Raw genomic sequence first — 18,289 nt, 5'->3', positions numbered from 1 at the left:
CCCTCCTCCTTCCTCCTCCCTCCCTCCCTCCTCTCTCTCCCCCAGGTGGAGGGCCTGATGGTAGTGAACATAGACGAAGGCACAGTGACCATCAACGCCTCCAGCCTCCCCCTCACCCGCGCCTTCCACCACTCGTTGACCCAGTCTGACTTCCACATCCTGGAGAGCCCGTCGTCCCAGATACCCAACATCCCTGAGGAGCCGGCCAAACTGTTCAAGAAGATCTGCAAGAGAGCCAAGTTCCAGATGGAGCTGTCTGATGTGCAGAGGTGAGAATAGTCATCATTGTCATCTTTATAATCATCATCATCTTTATCATCATATCATCATCATCATTGTCGTCATCATTGTCATCATCATCATCTTTATCGTCATCATCATCATCTTCGTCGTCATCATTGTCATCATTATAATAGTCATCATCATCATGATCATGTTTACCATCACATCATCATCATGATCATCATTTCTTCTTTTTCTTCTTGTTGTTGTTCTTCTTGTTCTTGTTCTTGTTCTTCGACTTCTTTTTTCTTTTTTTTTCTTTTTTTTTTTACTTCTTCTTGGACTTCTTTTCTTTTCTTCTTCCTGTTCTTGTTCTTGCTCTTGTTTTTCTTCTTCTTCTTTTTCTTCTTCTTCTTCATCTTTTTCTTCTTTTTCCTCCTCCTCCTCCTCCTAAGGTATTTAACCGTGAAGAATGAGTACCCTTTCTCTCTAGTGAATTTTGCTTGACTCCTGTGTGTGTCTGTTCGTCTACTCTACCAGACCGTTCTACTATGACATAGAAGAGGAACGGGCATTCCGCATGAAGAAATGTCTGCAGTTCAACACAGAGATCAGTTTTGCCTGTCTGGAGATGATGGTGAACCTATTCAGGTTTGTATATATTGCTTAATCATCATCATCATCATCATCATCATCATCATCATCTTTATAATCATCATCATCATCATCATCATCATCATCATCATCATCATCTTTATCATCATCATCATCATCTTTATCATCATCATCATAATCATTGTCATCATCATCATCATCATCATCATCTCATAATCATCAACATCATCGTAACATCCCCTTTTTCATGTTTTGTGTTTCTTGAAGCATAACAACTTGTACTATGTTGGCACATTTTGACGTAACTTATAAATGTCTGCATCAAAATCGGGATGCTGGACAAAAAAAAAAAAGGTTTGTATATTACTTGTGATGTTCATCAAATTATACATTGGTCAAAACCAGGTGTTCGTCAAAGTAATGAAATTGAAAAAAAACATACTTTTTTTGGGGGGGGGGGGGGGGCTATAAACACCTTTAGTGCCCTTTTAAAAGCGCATTTCTGTGTGGATTTTACTGAAAAACGTTTGTCAAAGGCACAAGAAATGTAAATATGTAGTTTTCAAGGACTCTCAAGCTTTGGAAGTCACCAAACTTTAGCGGCCATTTTCTCATTACTTTTACCTCCCCCACTGCCTTCAGTCACAAATATCTCTATATCTGTTCAAGATAGATGGGTATGTTTTTTCTCCGAAAGCATGGCAAATGAACAAGCTTTAACTCTTTATCTCCGAGGGGGGCGGGGGTAAACCCCTTCTCTCTCTCTCTGTCTGTCGTGTCTGTCTCTCTCACTCATTCTCTATCTCTCACTCTCTCTTACACTCACCCACACACACACACACTCTCTCTCTCAGTCTTCTATGCTACCTCTCCCCCCTTTCTCTTCCTTTCTCTTTCTCTCTCTGTGTCTCTGTCTCTTCCTTCTTTGCAAACTTAAACGTTTGATGTAAAGATGGTGGTTGGCGGGTGCTCTGGTTTGGTTTGCTCCTTCTTTCCTTTCAAACATCTATCATTCTTATCTCCCCTCCTTCTTTTTTGTGTTTGTTACTCTCTTGTAACACCCATCTAATCTTCGGCACTTCTATGACCTTATTGTGTTGCAAGTGCGTAAGACTCCCTACTAACACTAATAAGAACCCCTGTCTACCACTGACTTTTGCCGTGACCAGGGATGTCCTGGCGTACTTGAGGCCGGAGCTCCGACGGTTCAACAAGCAGCAGTTTCTGGACAACCTCCGTCTCTCTGACCGGCCGTTTTACGAGAAAGTAAGTTTGGTTCACTGTCATTGCTATGTTTTACGAAAAAGTAAGTTTGGTTCACTCTCATGCCAACTTTTTACGAGAAAGTGAGTTTGGTTCACTGTCATGCCAACGTTTTACGAGAAAGTAAATTTGGTTCACTGTCATGCCGTTTTGTTCACGAGAAAGTAAATATAGTTCACTGTCATGCCAACGTTTTGTTCACGAGAAAGTAAGTTTGGTTCACTGTCGTGCCAACTTTTTACGAGAAAGTGAGTTTGGTTCACTCTCATGCCAACTTTTTACGAAAAAGTAAGTTTGGTTCACTGTCATGCCAACGTTTTACGAGAAAGTAAGTTTGGTTCACTGTCGTTCCAACGTTTTGTTCACGAGAAAGTAAGTTTGGTTCACTGTCATGCCACGTTTTACGAGAAAGTAAGTTTGGTTCACTTTCATGCCATGTTTTACGAGAAAGTAAATTTGGTTCACTGTCATGCCAACGTTTTTTTTCACGAGAAAGTAAGTTTGTTTCACTGTCATGCCAACATTTTACGAGAAAGTAAGTTGAATTTGTTGCAATGCTAACTTTTTATGCTAAAGTAAGTTTGGTTCACTGTCATGCCAACGTTTCACGAGAAAGTAAGTTTGGTTCACATTCATACCAACATTTTAGGAGAAGATAAGTTGGATTTGTTGCTATGCCAACGTTTTACGAGAAAGTAAGTTTGGTTCACTGTCGTGCCAACTTTTTACGAGAAAATGAGTTTGGTTCAGTGTCATGCCAACGTTTTACGAGAAAGTAAGTTTGATTCACATTCGTACCTACATTTTACGAGAAGATAGTTGGAATTGTTGCTATGCAAATATTTTATGCTAAAGTAAGTTTGATTTGCTGCAATGCCAATGTTTTGTGAGAAATTTACTTTGGTTCACAGCTATGAAAACAAGCTATGAGATTGCTAATTTGAATTTGCAGCTGTGCAAACATTTTAGGATGGTGTAAGTTTGTTTTGCAGGCGTATTATCATTGTGTGAGAAAATAAGTTTGGTTTACAGCTGTACCAACGTTCTGTCAGAAGTGGGTGGTTGACGGGTGCTCTGGTGTGTTTTGCTTCTTCTTTCCTATCAAATATCTATCATCTGTATCTCCCCTCCTTCTTGTGTTTGTTACTCTCTCGTAACACCTCTAATCTTCGGCACTTATATAACCTTATTGTGTTGCAAGTCCCGTAAAACACTTTCTAAAACTAAACTTGTCAGAAAATAAATTTAGTTCATGGTAATGCTAGCGTTTTATAAGAAAGTAAGTTTGATTCATGGCTATGCCAATGTTCTATGAAAAAGTAAATTTGGTTCATGCACATGTCAGCCCATCTATGAGAAAGTATATAGTAATGTTATCCTTCTCAGCGTCAATAGTTAGAAACAGGTGCTTGGTTCTGTGTGAGGAGAAAGAACCGAATCTTAAAGTATGAATCAGAGAGGCTGCCATTTCTAATATCCCCAATGGGAAGTCCGATGGCATATCTGTAATTATGTTATTGTAGACTTTTCTTCTTCTTCTTCTTCTTCTTCTTCTTCTCTCTCTCTTCTCTCTTTTCTCTTCTTCTTCTTCTTCTTCTTCTTCTTCTTCTTCTCCTCCTCCTCCTCCTCCTCCTCCTTCTCCTTCTCCTCCTCCTCCTCCTCCTCCTCCTCCTTCAATAATGATCATTACTACTGTAGATGGATCTCTTTCCTCAGGTCCTCAACACTGACATGTTCAAACAGTTCCTCGAGGACCGCATGAATGAAAAAGTGGACTACTGGTCGGACTATGAGGCCAAGACTCGACCCTATGCCAAGCGGCTCAGCATCGCTCTCGACTCTTCCGCAGGATTGTCTCTCAGGTCAGGATGTTGTTGTTTATTGTTTTCAAATCCCTTTAGCTGCGAGCATTTCGTTCTTGGCAGTGCAATGCATCCTTTAAGTAACCACATGTCCTTGTCATCTGGTCAACGCCAGAGTAGAGCAGGCTTTGTAAGTCTGTGGGTGTGTGTAGGAGCCTGCGTCGAAGAACTGCCTGGTTTGGGCAGTGGAGGAGAAGATGTTCAATGGTCTCAGGTCAGGATAGGAATAGGCACAAAGAGAAGAGGAAATAAAGGGAGGGAATGTTAATTTGTTAGTGTTTGAGCGCTTCATTGGCTGCTTGCACTGTATGCTTCTCGGGAAGCTGAGAATGTTTCTGAGTGTTATAAGGTGTGAAGCGCTTACAGCTTGTAGGTGAGGGGGGGCATGCACTATACAAATTCTATTTGTTATTATTTCTTTAACACCCTAGACTAGTGCCTGCCAGTGTGGGCACTTTCTCCCACTTGCAGGTAATTTGGAAATTTTTGGTGGGCGATAGAAATTATTTGAGTAGTGAAGGTTGTTATTTAACTCTTTTGTTTTAGTAAGAGTTTTACGGCGCTCGCAACTGCAGTCTAACTCTTTAAGGACGCGACTGACATTTATGTCCGATCAACAGAAGACCAAAGGAAACGCTGCGGCCTATTTGGACCCAACATGCACAAATTAGAAACTTACATTTGAATACTTCGTAGTAAGCTTGTTGGTGCCTGCTTTTAAAAAATTTAGATAAAAGAAACAACTGAGAAATTGGATCTGTATGAACGAAGTTGTGGGTTTTTGTTTTTTTAACTATCTCAAAACAGCACCTATACAAGTGTGTAATAATAGTAATATGTGCGTCCGTTATGAGTTAATATCCTACTTGAAAATAATATGTAGGTGGGCAGTACGAACATTTTATCTTCTTGGAGGTGACAAAAGTGAGTGGTGGCTATACTCTTAGCCCTATCCGTACGCCCTGGGGTCATTTTGTACCCTCGGGGTTGTATTCTTCACATTTTAGAATACTTCTAGTACGAAGATCTCTTTGAAACTTTCAATATTTCTCAAAAAATCATTTTGACAGACTGCTATGCAAAGCGAACGGAGCGAATTAACGAGTAAATTTCCTCTTTGGAAAGTGGTGGCACAGAGTTCCCCACGTCGTATGGATACGATGGTAAAACACGACGTACGGATAGGGTTAAAGAGGTTGACAAGCACTACCCCAGGCTTTGTACTCGGGCGTAGTTTTGGCTCACTGTAGAGAGCACCGTCCTGTACCGATGTCACTGGGAACATGTCAGATCAGGTGATGTGAATTACCTTCCAATTCGGAATGTGTCTCTTCCTGAAAGCAAGGGGCCCTGTGAAGTCAGAAAAACGGCCACCTACGTAAAAATCATCAGTTGAAGAACCATCTGTTGACTATCCCTGAGATTTATCAGGGGAACGCAAAGAAGAAGAAGAAGATGATGATATGAATGTGGGAAAATGATGATGAGTTATATATATATATATATATATATATATACTTTTTTGTTTGCATTTGACAAGAAGCAAAGAGAAAATTGTTTCCTTATTCATCCCTTTTACGTAACAAAATTCAGAAGTGGGTGCCATTGATTTATTACCCATTTTCCTATCTTTGTGTGACTAGATTCTACTTGATATCAAGCTGTTTATTTAGTGCAGTATAATTTCATACTCGCAGCGCCCATAAATCCATATTTAGTGGATGGTCGGTGGGTGCTCTTGTGTGGTCTGCTCAGGTTCTTCCCTACTGTAGCAACTTACTTGTATGACTTCAGCGTGCAAAATAGTCTAGGATAAAATAACATTTATTCACAAGCCTTTTATACAAATGTGTGCGTTAATAATAAAACAACGTTATTCTAATCTAGACTATTTTGCACACTGGTGTCGCTACACTATCAAACATTTCTCATCCTTATCCTTCCTCCTTCTTTTCTCTGTGTGTTACTCTCTAGCGATATTTCTAATTGATGCAGCTAATATGACCTATTTGCAAGGAGTTTAGAACTAATGGAGCCTCCTCTCTCTCTTCGCGGCGCCACGAGCAGTACGCTGCGGTGGGGATCAAATATGGCCGCCGAGTGTGGCCTAAATCTCGAACTGTGGCGTTTCTTTTTATAGAATCTTTTCCGGCTGGGCCACGTTGTGGGGGTGGGTGGGGTGGGGGAATGCACACAAGGAAGAGGGGATGGGGCAGGGATGAAAGAGGAGGGGCGGGCCTTGGGAAGGGACGAAGGAGAATGGGAAAAATTAAATAAAAGAGAGAGAGAGAAAGAAAAAGAGAGAGTGAGACGGACAAACAGACAGACTGACAGACAGACAGACAGACAGAGAGAAGAGAGAGAGTGAGAGAGAGAGAGAGAGAGAGAGAGAGAGAGAGAGAGAGAGAGATTGTGATCAACTGACGGGCTGACGGATAATGACAGGGAGAAAAAAAAATTCTGTGTGTGATACGGACTGTTCAATTCTTTCAGAGTTTTATGTTATAATCTAGTTTAAAAATCAAAAAGATGTGTAAAATAAGAAGTAAACTTGTCCAAGTAACATAAAATTATAAAACATACCAAATTATAAAGATAATCTTTCAAGATGCTAAAATATTTAAGTATAAGAAATGGATAAATATATACTTTAAAACTGAATTTAAGATATTATGATTGCATGATTCTAGGCGTGTGCCATGACTAACTTTATGTGTAAGGAATAGCGAACACAACAGAGGGTCGATGCCAGCTTTATCTGATTGCTAACAGTATGTCTTGGTCTATAAATAATAATGTTATTGATTACAAGGGGATGACCGTTGAAGGTTTTTTTTGTTTGTTCAGTAAAGTATGATATGGAGAGCAGCATTTTTAGTCCCTTATTACACTCCCGGGGGGGGGGGGGGGGGGGGGGATAATTTATCTTAGTGATGACTCTTGTGTATTAACATTTGTTGTTGCTTTGTTTGGTTTATTTTTTAACAGCAGAATCTTAACTGAACCGGAATTATTGATTGTGGGAATTTAGGTGAAGACTACAACAATAGAATTAAACCGAGTATAGTTCTATCTGACAAGACTCAAACTCTTATCCACCCCACCCTACCCTCTCCCCTCATCTGATATGGTTTGGTGTTTCTTTAACATAGAAAATATTCATCATTATTGTTGTTGAGTATTGATTTCCTTTTCTAATGGAGCCTCTAGATATCTACATTTAGACAACAGTAGCATCTAATTTGCACACACAAAGGAAAGCAATATAAATGTATAATATGTATATACATACACACACATAATAATGATATATATACACATAATAATTATTTACATGTATATATAAGAATAAGAATACTGTTTAAAAAATTGAGTATCTCGGTCTTTCTGCTGGGGTATTTTATCCCTTTCAGCCTGGATTGGCCTTGGCAGGTAGCGCCGGAGCCAGCCTCTTATGAATGTTAATGATCTAAATTGTGTTGCTGGGGGCATAAAAACACTTTCATTCAAATTTTTAAAAAGGAAAACAACTTAACTGTGAAAACTTCGGTCCACTGCAGCATCATATCGGTTCTTACACTTAAATACAACACAGATTCAAGGTATTTTTACTAACTGACTTGCCTAATCTCAAGGACCTCGGAATAAAACCTTCTTTCTTATCTAGATTTCAGTGCGTAAATCGGGCATTCGCTCAGCGCAGGTAGACCACAGTTCTGCCGCGAGAGAGGGCTCCAATCAGGCGTGCGGTGCCACCCACAGAGCATCCTTCATTACTTTTAATCTCCTTGCCTATTTGTGATATAATTGCCCTAAAACTCATACTAAAGTAAATCTTTTTTTCTTTTCTGACGGCACTCTTTTTTCATGGCGGTCTCAGACAGCAGATGAAGCCAATGCGTAGCCAGGTGTCCATATCTACTTATTCCTCCCTCGCCCCCCGAGTCTTCGAGATCTTCCGACTTCCTGCGCTGAATGACTCACCAACGTACGTGAAGAATACCATCAGTATGCTCAACAAAACAATAGAGGTAAGAGAGCCGAATTTTATCACACTTTTTTTTTCTGGTTTTTTAATTGCCTTGATGTTCTCAAAGTGCATGAGAATTTTTAGCTATACCTTGTTCACTTTTGTCTGACTGTAGTTAAAACAAGGTAAAATTAAATCGCTCTGTTTAATTTTCTCAGATCTTTGCATACGGGTCTAAAAGTTGGATGACCAACAGAATCTAAAAGCCCATCCATAAAGGTCACTGCAAACTAAGATTCCGACACATTTTCTAGGATGTTAGCTTAAAGCGGGTCAAAAAATAATAGGGGATTTACAGCATACACCAAAACATTAAAAAGTTGACACATTTTCCTCGATACCACGCAATTCAAGAGATGGTGAGTAATTTTCTATACTCATGTGGAACACGTGGAGACATTTAGACAGCTGGGGGGATGAAATCGACAAGCTTACACTGAAATGTGGGGGCAGGGTGGTGCTGCTGTCTCAAAATGAGCAATTTGTAGGCAAGGTAACTGTAAGTCATTTATTTTATTCGTCTTGTGTATACATCCAAAGAGCGGTTTTTAATACAGGGCCCAAAGAGAAAAACTTTTTAATTACTGAATCAAGATTTTAAAAAAAAAAGATATTTCTGTTTGGTCGCTGGCCTGCAGAAGTGCCATGTAAAGTTTTATGGACATAGGTAAATTAATAAATGAGCTAGAATTTTGGTAACGGTGTCAGAAGAATGTGAACAAGTTGCAATATATGGATAGAAATTAAAAATAGTTCTAAGAAATGAGCTAGAATTTTTTTTAAAAATAGTTCTAAGAAATGAGCTAGAATTTTTTTTAATAATAGATCTAAGAAATTAGCTAGAATTTTGTTAAAAATAGATCTAAGAAATGAGCCAGAATTTTGTTGAAAATAGGTAAATTAATAAATGAGCAAGAATTTTGGTAATGATGTCAGAAGAATGTGAACAATTTGCAATATATGGATAGAAATTAAAAGTAGTTCTAAGAAATGAGCTAGAATTTCTTTAAAAAATAGTTCTAAGAAATGAGCTAGAATTAAAAAAAAAAATAGTTCTAAGAAATGAGCTAGAATTTTGTTAAAAATAGATCTAAGAAATGAGCCAGAATTTTGTTAAAAAATATATCTAAAATATGAGCTAGAATTTTGTTAAAAATAGATCTGAGAAATGAGCTAGAATTTTGTTAAGAATTGATCTGAGAAATGAGCTAGAATTTTGTTAACACTGTCAGAAGAATGTGAACAAGCTGCAATATATAGATAGAAATTAAAAATAGTTCATGTCATGTGACCTGTACCGCTTGTGGCTCCATTTGTGTCATGACTCTGTGGAATCAGACTATCGTCAATTTTTGGGCATGTGGGGTTATTGGTATTATCTGAAAGCTTATTCATTTTACTTGCTTTCAATTTTAAAAAATACCTGTCTATCTTGAATAGAAGTCGAGATATTTGCAATTGAAAGAGGTGGAGTTACCTGGTTTTTGTGTTAAAATTAACGAGGAAGTGGTCGCCAAAGTTTAGTAACTTCAATGCCTTGAGAGTCCTTGAATACTGAAAATTCACATATGTTGTGCCTTTAATCAACATTTTTCATTGAAAGTCACAAGGAAATGTGTTTTTATACGGACCTAAAAAGTGTTGAGCTGAAAAACGAAAATTCGAAAGAAATATTGCCAAAGTGGTGGGAAAACGCCTTTTTCTTCGATTTCATTATTTTGACGAGCACCTTTTAGTTTCATAGAGTTATCCTTTTCATTTTGGTTTCCCTGGAGCTATCCTTTTCATTTTGGTTTTAGAGAGCAACCCTTTTCATTTTTGATTCCCAGAGCTATCCTTTTCCTTTTAGTTTCCCAGAGCTATCCTTTTCATTTCGGTATCCCAGAGCTATCCTTTTCATTTTGGTATCCCAGAGCTATCATTTTCATTTTGATTCCCAGAGCTATCCTTTTCATTTTGGTATCCCAGAGCTATCATTTCAGTTTCGTAGAGCTATCTATTTCATTTTAGTTTCCCAGAGCTATCCTTTCCTATTTCTGTCGCCCAGGAGTGTCGCAACCTCCAGTACCGCTCCTCCTACATCTACCTGCGGGGCATGTTCCACGCGGCCGAGGGCAACGTCGGCGCTGCACTCAACGACCTGCTCAGTTTGTACGCCCACAATGCCCGGCTCGTGCCCACAGAGTGAGTGCTGTCATTATTGCTGTTGTTGTTGCTGGCATTGTTGTTAATGTTGTTGTTGTTGTTAATGTTGTCGTTGTTGCTGCTGTTGTTGTTAATGTTGTTGTCATTGTTAATGTTGTTGCTGTTGTTATTGTTAATGTTGCTGTTGTTGTTGCTGGCATTATTGTTAATGTTGTTGTTACTGTTGTTAAATTATTGTTGTTGCTGATGTTATTATACCCGTTGTTTGTTGAAGTTGTTGTTGTTGCTGATGTTGTTGTCGTCATTGTTGTTAATGTTGTTGTTGTTTGTTGTTAAATTATTGTTATTGCTATTGCAGTTATAGCTGTTGTTGTTTTTGTTGTTGTTGAAGTTGTGGTTGTCGCTGATGTTGTTGCTGCTGTTACTGTCGTTGTATATGTGTGTTTGGGAGCCTATCCTTCCGAATTGTTTGGAGCCCTGAAGAGCGTGCTCTTCGCCATCGCGGCAACTCTGCAGCAAGTCCTTCAAATCTTGGGGCTCCTCACTGCACATGTTGTTCTTTTTATTGTTGTTGGTGTTGTTGCTGTCATTGTTGTTGTTTTTATTGTTGTTATTGTTGCCGTTGTTTTTGTTGCTGTTGTTGTCATTGTTGTTCTTTTTATTGTTGTTGGTGTTGTTGCTGTCATTATTGTTGTTATTTTTATTGTTGTTGTCTTTGTTTTCGTTGTTGTCACACGTGATGAGCTATTTAAAATATGGGAAGAGCTAGACATTGATAGAAAAGATATAAGAACTAATAGGAATTTGTACAGGAACTTGGGACTAACATGCTGCTTTAAGAATTGAGGGATTGTGTATTTCTGTAATGACTCTAATGACCACTTGTTCAAAACAGTCTCCTGTACAAGACAGTCACCTTTACAAGACAGTCACCTGTACAAGACAATCACCTGTACATACTGTACAAATGACCCCGTAGCGCTTCCTCTCTTTTGTTTTTTCTGTATGTGGTTGGTTAGCAGGTGCTCTGGTGTGGTTTGCTTCTTCTTTCCTATCAAACATCTATCGTCTTTATCTCCCCTCCTTCTTTTTTATGTTTGTTACTCTCTTGTAAGACCTCTCTTCTTCGGCACTTATATGACCTTATTGTGTTGCAAGTGCCGTAAAACTCATACTAAAACTGAACTGTCTAAGATGACAGCTTTTCTCCTGGACAATGGGCGGTCATCTAGGATTGGTTTGACTATGTCTGCAGAGTAAACGAGGAGTTGGCAAGTGACTTATTTTGTCGAGTTGATACCCAGTTTCCGTATTCCCCCGGGGCAGTGCCACTGACTGTAGTGTCTTTAGGCCATTCCCAAAAGGGGGACATTTCTCATTCAAGCATAGTAGAATTGTAAATGGGCTGACTCATTTTCACGCTCATAACTGTGCCTGATCTACAACAGGGAACTGCTCCTTTTTATTTCCTGATCCTTACTATTGTCATTTTCCTCTACTTCTTTTGTATGTTTGTCACTCTCTTGTGACCTGCTATTTTGGGGGTGCCTTATAGTCGAAGCAGACCTTGTGCCGTTGAAGCTAGAGAGGTGAGCAGTCTAAGTCTGATTCCCTGTAAAGACTTCTCTGTTGACACCCACCCCTTGGCGCTCATATGACTTTATGCAGTTGCGAGCGCCGTAGAACCCTCTACTATAAAAAAAAACAAAAAATGATGTCCGTCTGTTTTCCCTCTCAGTCTGGTGAGGAAGCTTTTGCTCCTGGTTCCCGAGTCAGAGCGAGAGGACATGCTTCGTCGCAAGGGAGTTAACCACCTGAGTGAGCTCTCTTTGGAGCAAGAAGTTGTCAACACTCGACGCGGCTTCACCGATAAAGTTTCAATTCCCGATTCAGATCTCAGTAAGTTTACTTTATCTGTGTCCGACTTTGAGCATCTGTCACATTAGGCTGAGCAATTTTTTTTTGGTCTGAAATTTTGTTTTTCTCAACTGCAGTTACAGTTCTGCTGTAAGCTGACAAAACGCCTTTTTTTCTTCAAAGCAGTTTTGAGAAAAAGAGTTTTTTTTTGGTCAGTGTAATCATTTAAAAGTAGAGTCATTTTAAAATTTAAATTTTAATTTATTCAAAAACTAGTCACAGTTTCAATTTGATTTTTTCACACAAGTAGGGTAACTGATCAGGCTTTCAATGTGGCAAATAATAAATGGTTGGTGACAAAATGAAAAAAAGGCATTTTGTCAGCCTTCGGTAGATTAAGTTGGTGATACTGAACAGCTACATGATATATTGAACAATTCTGGATGATGATGAGAATGATATGAAGTTGGGTTTTTTTTTCTCTCTTCTGAAAATTTCTGAGAATTGTTATTCACAACAGTAATTACAATTGGTGATGCTGTAACAAGAACACTGTACTTGATTTATTGAACAGTTCAGGTAAATGATAAGAAAGTACTTTTTTTCTGCTTTATTGAAAATCGGTGTTCATGCACCTGTATGGTGAGAGTCGAACACATCAACGTTACGGCTGTTTGGGTAAAGAGAAGCACGTCGACACAATATTGGTCATTTAGAGCTCATTCGGCAAAGCACCGAATAATGATGGTGAGAGCTCAGAAAAGGGAAAAAAGACAAACAGACAAAACAGAGGGAAAGTAAAAATGTTGGACCTACCAGGGTGCCCTCCAGTCACCAGCTCTGCGTAATATTTTCTGTTCTCGTTATGGGTCCTCTTTAGAGAGAGCTTGTGAATTAAGGGAAATGTTATGGCTTGGCTTGAGGGAAGGAGAAGTGGATGAAGTTGTTTCAATTTGTTCCCATTTTCAACAATTAGTTTTGAGTATTACACACCTCGTTTTGACTCCATGTCAACTATTCTAGAGAATGCTGTTCCAAGCTGATGTCATTCTTGAATTGGATTTTTTAGAGAGCCCTGTGGACTCTCAAAGCAATCTTGCTTCAGAAATGGTTTCTAAGGTTTGGCACTAATGTTTATGTTGCATAAATCCAAAGTTGAATGACTTACAAAGTATACCATTTCACCAGAACAGTTTATTTGTTCGTTATGTTTACAAAAGTTCGCTGTTTCGCCACATGAGTTGTTTTTTTTTGTTTTGTTATGTTTACAAACTTTTACCTTTCTCCACTGGAGTTTGTTTTGTTATGTTTACAAACTTTTACCTTTCTCCACTGGAGTTTGTTTTGTTATGTTTACAAACTTTTACCTTTCTCCACTGGAGTTTGTTTTGTGTTGTGTCTTTTCATTCTTTCATTCCCGCATGTTTATATAATCTGGGGGTATGCGATTTATATATTGATAAGTGAGTGATAAGTGAGCTTCTCTTACGCTGTATGTTAGCTAACTTCTCCCGTCCTTTTTCGATATACTCAAGGAAGTTTACACAAGTTGACTCATTTATTAACTCTTTCAGTACGGAAAGGATTCCACAATTTTACACACCCAGTGGCAAAGGGTGTTACTTTAAAACGGGTATCATTCAGTCGAATATCGATAGATTTGTTTGTGTGAGCACTCAGACTACTCTTTCTAATTGGACAAAGGATCACAGTATATGTGAAAACTGGTAGTAAATGTAGCACAAGATCAGGTGTAGATCTTGGGGTTGACGAAATTGGTACCATCAGACAGCCACTTACGTGGCAAGCTGGTGAAATTCGAAACACTAAGTGACAAGCCAGATTCAAAGAGTTAATTAAGCATCTGCAGGTTGGTCCTGACTGGGTGGTTGGCGGGTGCTCTGGTGTGGTTTGCTCCTTCTTTCCTATCAAACATCTGTCGCCTTTATCTCTCCTCTCTCTTGTTTGTGTTTGTTACTCCCTCGTAACACTTCTATTCTTCGGCACTTATATCAGGGATGCCAAATATCCGGTTTTTCCAGGGGTTTTTTCATCCGTTGGAATTGCAAAGGAAATAGGAGAGGTAAGAGAGAAATGTGTTTGTTTGCTCATTGAAAAGCTTTACAAGGTTCGGTTTAGGTGAATTGTGATGCTCCGCTCATTTTCAGTTGTTTTTTCAAAAATCATTTGGCATCCCTGTTATACGACCTTATTGTGTTGCAAGTGCCGTAAAACTCTTACTGAAACTAAAATGACTGGCAAGGTCAAACCAGTCTGCCTCCCAAATGGTCTTAATTAGGTTGATAAGTGCAGGAAAACATTTACAGACAATTTACAGTTACGTTTTGTTGTTCAGGTCTGGAGGAGTTTGTGGAGACGGTGTCTTTGCTGGAGATGGCCACCGACTACGACACCATACAGAGGCTATTTTTGGCTCTCGCACAGCCACAGCGGATGACACGTACGTCCAATTGTGGTTTCCAATTGTTCTTAATCTCTACTTTAAAAATTAAATTAAAAAAAAAATAGATTCTGGGATTCTGGGACTTTTTAAAAAGTTGTTTATTGTGTGGTTATTTTAAGGTCTGATTTCTTTTTGCTCATTTTGTAACTAGTCCCAGACGTAAAACTGGGGTTCTGGCTAGAATCTATTTAAATTAAGTAACTGCATGCTAAATTCTAAAATGTGAATAGTATAAATTATTGTTGGGAAAAGGGTCGTAGTCATAGAATGTGGGTGGTCTCATCTTATGGTCGTCTCACGCTGATTTGTGTGTGTGTGTGAGAGGAGGGGGGAGGGGGAAGGAGGTTGATGGGTGTGTAGAATATTGATAGTTTTAACAAAATTGACAACCTTTGTGTGAAAATACTTTCACTTCTACCCCCTGTGCCTTCTTTCACTTCTGTCAATTCCTTGTAAGATATTGATAAAAGGTTGCAAATGTGGGCATTTACTTTTGGGGATTGTTTAATAATAACAATAAATTACATTTATATAGCGCTCAACCTTTATTAAAGTATACAGGCTTTGAGCACTTTACAATACAGTACAACGTACAACAGTAACATAAAATGTTGTGTTCGGACTAAAAGAAAATCACTCCAAATATTCATCTTATTTATTTAAAAAGAGAAAATACTTCAGCTGACATTTGAATTAATCAGAAGGTTTGATCTCTCTTAAGGTACTTGGTAAAGCATTCCAGATCTTGGGTCCTTGGTTTACAAACTCATGAACATTTTTTAAATGTTTGCCTCCAGAAAAACTACTACATACTTACTACTTTACCGACAATTTACTGTTTTTATTCCATCTGCACTGGCTGCATGGCCAATGCCTACTATCTTGACCATCTATGTGGGAACAGTCTTGTTTTATTTTGCTTTTGAAAAGCTGGCAGTTTGAAAGTGTTGTTGAATGCAGTTTGTTCTTATTGTCAAAATATGTATTTTTCTGCGTTGTTTATTCCCTGATGGCGGCACAGATGTGGAGAAATATACGTTTGAAGTTCTCCGTCTGAGCTACGAGGAGAACCAGTCCCAGTGCGAAGCTCTCAACCTCCCGGATGGATGTCTGCAGGTACGAGCATACGTTATGTTATTTACAGGGTTCGTGCAGCCTCCTTCAATTCAAGGAGTCCTTGAAAACCCCTTGACTTTGCATTCAAGGAAAAATCTCCTTGAGAACTTCTTGAATTTGAGGAACCTCTTTGAAAACTCCTAGAATTTCACTGGATCGGATATGAACAAATTTTTGTCGGATTACTCTTGGCACGCTGTCGAAAACAGCATAAACTTCTTGACCAAATCTTCTTGAATTTTAAAAATTTCTCCTTGAAACCTCCTTGAATTCTGCCTGAATTTGGTAAGGAGTTCATGACAGGAACCCTGTATTTATCGTCAAAATTGTCTAAGATGGCCACCCGTTGTAGAGGAGAATTGTGATTGTCTTAGAGAGGTCAATGTTTTAGACAAAGCTATTATGATAATAATTATCTTAAAAACCCACAAGAGGGGGGGGAGGGATGGGAAGCAGTCATTTGTACAGGTGATTGTCTTGAACAGGTGGTTGTTTGGTGTTATGTGTGCGTGAGTGTGTGTGTGTGTGTATATGGGTGTGTTTGTGTGTGTATGAGTGTGTATGTGCGTGTGTGTGTCACGTGCGTGAATATTGTTCGTACATGCATTTATGTAAAGCGCCTAGAGCTGTGTTTACACGGGAGTGGGCGCTATAGAAATGATCTTCATTATTATTATTATTATTATTATTATTATTATTATTGAACGTTAGAATAAGTCTGCCTGTATTTGCCTCCTCTTGCCTTTTTCATGCAGAATGTAAATTCAGGGCAATATATTAACTCAGAACTATCAACACTCACACACACACACACACACACACACACACACACACACACACACACACACACACACACACACAGACACACACACACACACACACACACACACACAAATACACTCACACACACACACACTCATATAATACATGTCTTCGCGCTAGAGTCCAGGATACGGAGCTTTCGGCTGTGAGCAGTGCATAAGGCTGTTTTAGACTACGCTCTCACTTAACATATACACACGCACACATACACTCAAACTCACTCAGCCTCACTTTGTCTCCTTCCTCCCTTCCCTCCCAGTGGGTGGTTGGTGGGTGCTCTTATGTGGTATGCTCCTGCTTTCTTAACAAGCATCTATCGTCTTTAACTGTCCTTATTTTTTTTTTTTTGTTACTCTCTTGTAACACCTCTAGTCTTTGGCACTTATATGACCTAATTATGCCGTAAAACTCTCACTAAAACAAAAACAAATCACCCACTCCTTCACCCCCTCTTCTTTACCTCTTTCCTCCCTAACCAGACTTCCTTCCCCTTCTCTCTCTCTCTTCCTCCTCCCCTGGGTATTGTAGTGAAGGCTTTGTGTTGTCACAGTATGAACTGGCTACCTTAGTGTGTTCCCAATTCACTGCTATCTCCTTTCCTTGGTCTCCGTGTCAAAGGTAAAAAAGAACGCCACAAAACAAAATGACATTTTCAATGAATTGTCACAATCAAATCCTTTTGTTCCAGTTGAACGAGTGCATCTTACGAGTGTCCAGCCTCATCAAGACAGACCTGGGAATGGGTCGAATTGTTCTGACTGATAAAAGGTATTGTTTTACTATAACTTGTTCGTTTTCATCTGTACGCTCTTAAAAAATTCTAGCTCATTAATTTATTAGTTTGCCAATGTGCACATACTGTCAGGGAACAAAACAAAGACCTGTGAACTGCACACTAGTCATCATCTCATTTCGCCCTCCCAAAAAAAAATCGTCCACATGCCGAAAATAATACGTAGCGAATGAGTTGATATATGTTACAACGTGGTGGGGTCAGGTGCTCGTCCATTTTTGGGCTTGGAGTTATGATATCTGCTTAAAGTTTTTCCATTGCCTTGCTTATGATGAAAAAATGACCCGTCTATCTTGAAAAGAAGTTGAGATATTTGCTATTGAAGGAGGAGATGATCGCCTGGTTTCAAAGGTAAAATTTAGCGAGGAAATGGCCCCAAAGTTTGGTGGCTTACAACGCTTGAGACTCCTTGGAAGAAACACAAAAACGTTTCTCATTTTGTACCTTTTTCTGTCCTCTCGCAACTTTTGCCCTCAGCGCAACTTTTACCATTTTCGTGAATTCGCTATTTTTAGCCTATTTCCCGCAATATTTGGGAAAATAATAATAAAATTTCATTAAAAAGAACGAAATTTTCTTCCACGAATAAAAATAATGACGCCAAGGGGGACAAATCGCTCCTTTGCACTACGGGGTGCCCGCCGCCGCCCTCTGACCCAGGTCGGGTCGGAATGATCGCACGACTCGTCGCCTGAAAACAACGTATTTTGTTTTGACACAACGAGTCGGGCGCGATCGACTTGTGCCACGATAGCCTTTTTGCACCATCAATCTGGCGAGCAAATCGACCCAATAGTCTTGTTTGGACTGAATCATCTTCTAATTTAGATCTAGAGTAAATCAATCGTAAACACGGTAGTCTGATTATTTAGCTTGCTTGGTTCCGTAGCACCAGGTAGATAGTTCTAGATCTAGTATAAAAATTTGTGAAAGACTTTAAATCTTAGGCTAGGAGGCTAGATCTAGACATGGATCGATTCATCCAGAAAACCCCTACATCTAAAGAGGACGTTCAAATAATATCATCTTACGCCTGAAAAAAAAAAAGGGAGGGGGGGAGTCTTTGACTCCTGTAAAAGAAAAGTGTAAGAAGGAGTGGG

General features: G+C 39.1%; 1 protein-coding gene across 1 annotated transcript in view; it reads left to right on the top strand.

The window, feature by feature from the left end:
• Nucleotides 1-18,289, top strand: part of LOC101863525 (DENN domain-containing protein 3) — a 47,263-nt gene that overhangs the window by 14,485 nt on the left and 14,489 nt on the right. Inside the window, exons 10-19 of the mRNA XM_005103243.3 lie at nt 46-269; nt 763-873; nt 2,007-2,103; nt 3,817-3,962; nt 7,843-7,993; nt 10,040-10,176; nt 11,876-12,036; nt 14,351-14,455; nt 15,480-15,574; nt 17,085-17,164. Coding sequence (XP_005103300.3) covers nt 46-269; nt 763-873; nt 2,007-2,103; nt 3,817-3,962; nt 7,843-7,993; nt 10,040-10,176; nt 11,876-12,036; nt 14,351-14,455; nt 15,480-15,574; nt 17,085-17,164 — 1,307 coding nt within the window. The remainder of the gene's footprint in view (nt 1-45; nt 270-762; nt 874-2,006; nt 2,104-3,816; nt 3,963-7,842; nt 7,994-10,039; nt 10,177-11,875; nt 12,037-14,350; nt 14,456-15,479; nt 15,575-17,084; nt 17,165-18,289) is intronic.

This window comes from Aplysia californica, unplaced genomic scaffold, assembly GCF_000002075.1.
Source record: "Aplysia californica isolate F4 #8 unplaced genomic scaffold, AplCal3.0 scaffold00364, whole genome shotgun sequence".
NCBI classification, from domain to species: Eukaryota; Metazoa; Mollusca; class Gastropoda; order Aplysiida; family Aplysiidae; genus Aplysia; species Aplysia californica.
The sequence above is the reverse complement of the archived record's forward strand: the minus strand, read 5'-3'. Positions and strand labels throughout refer to the sequence as shown.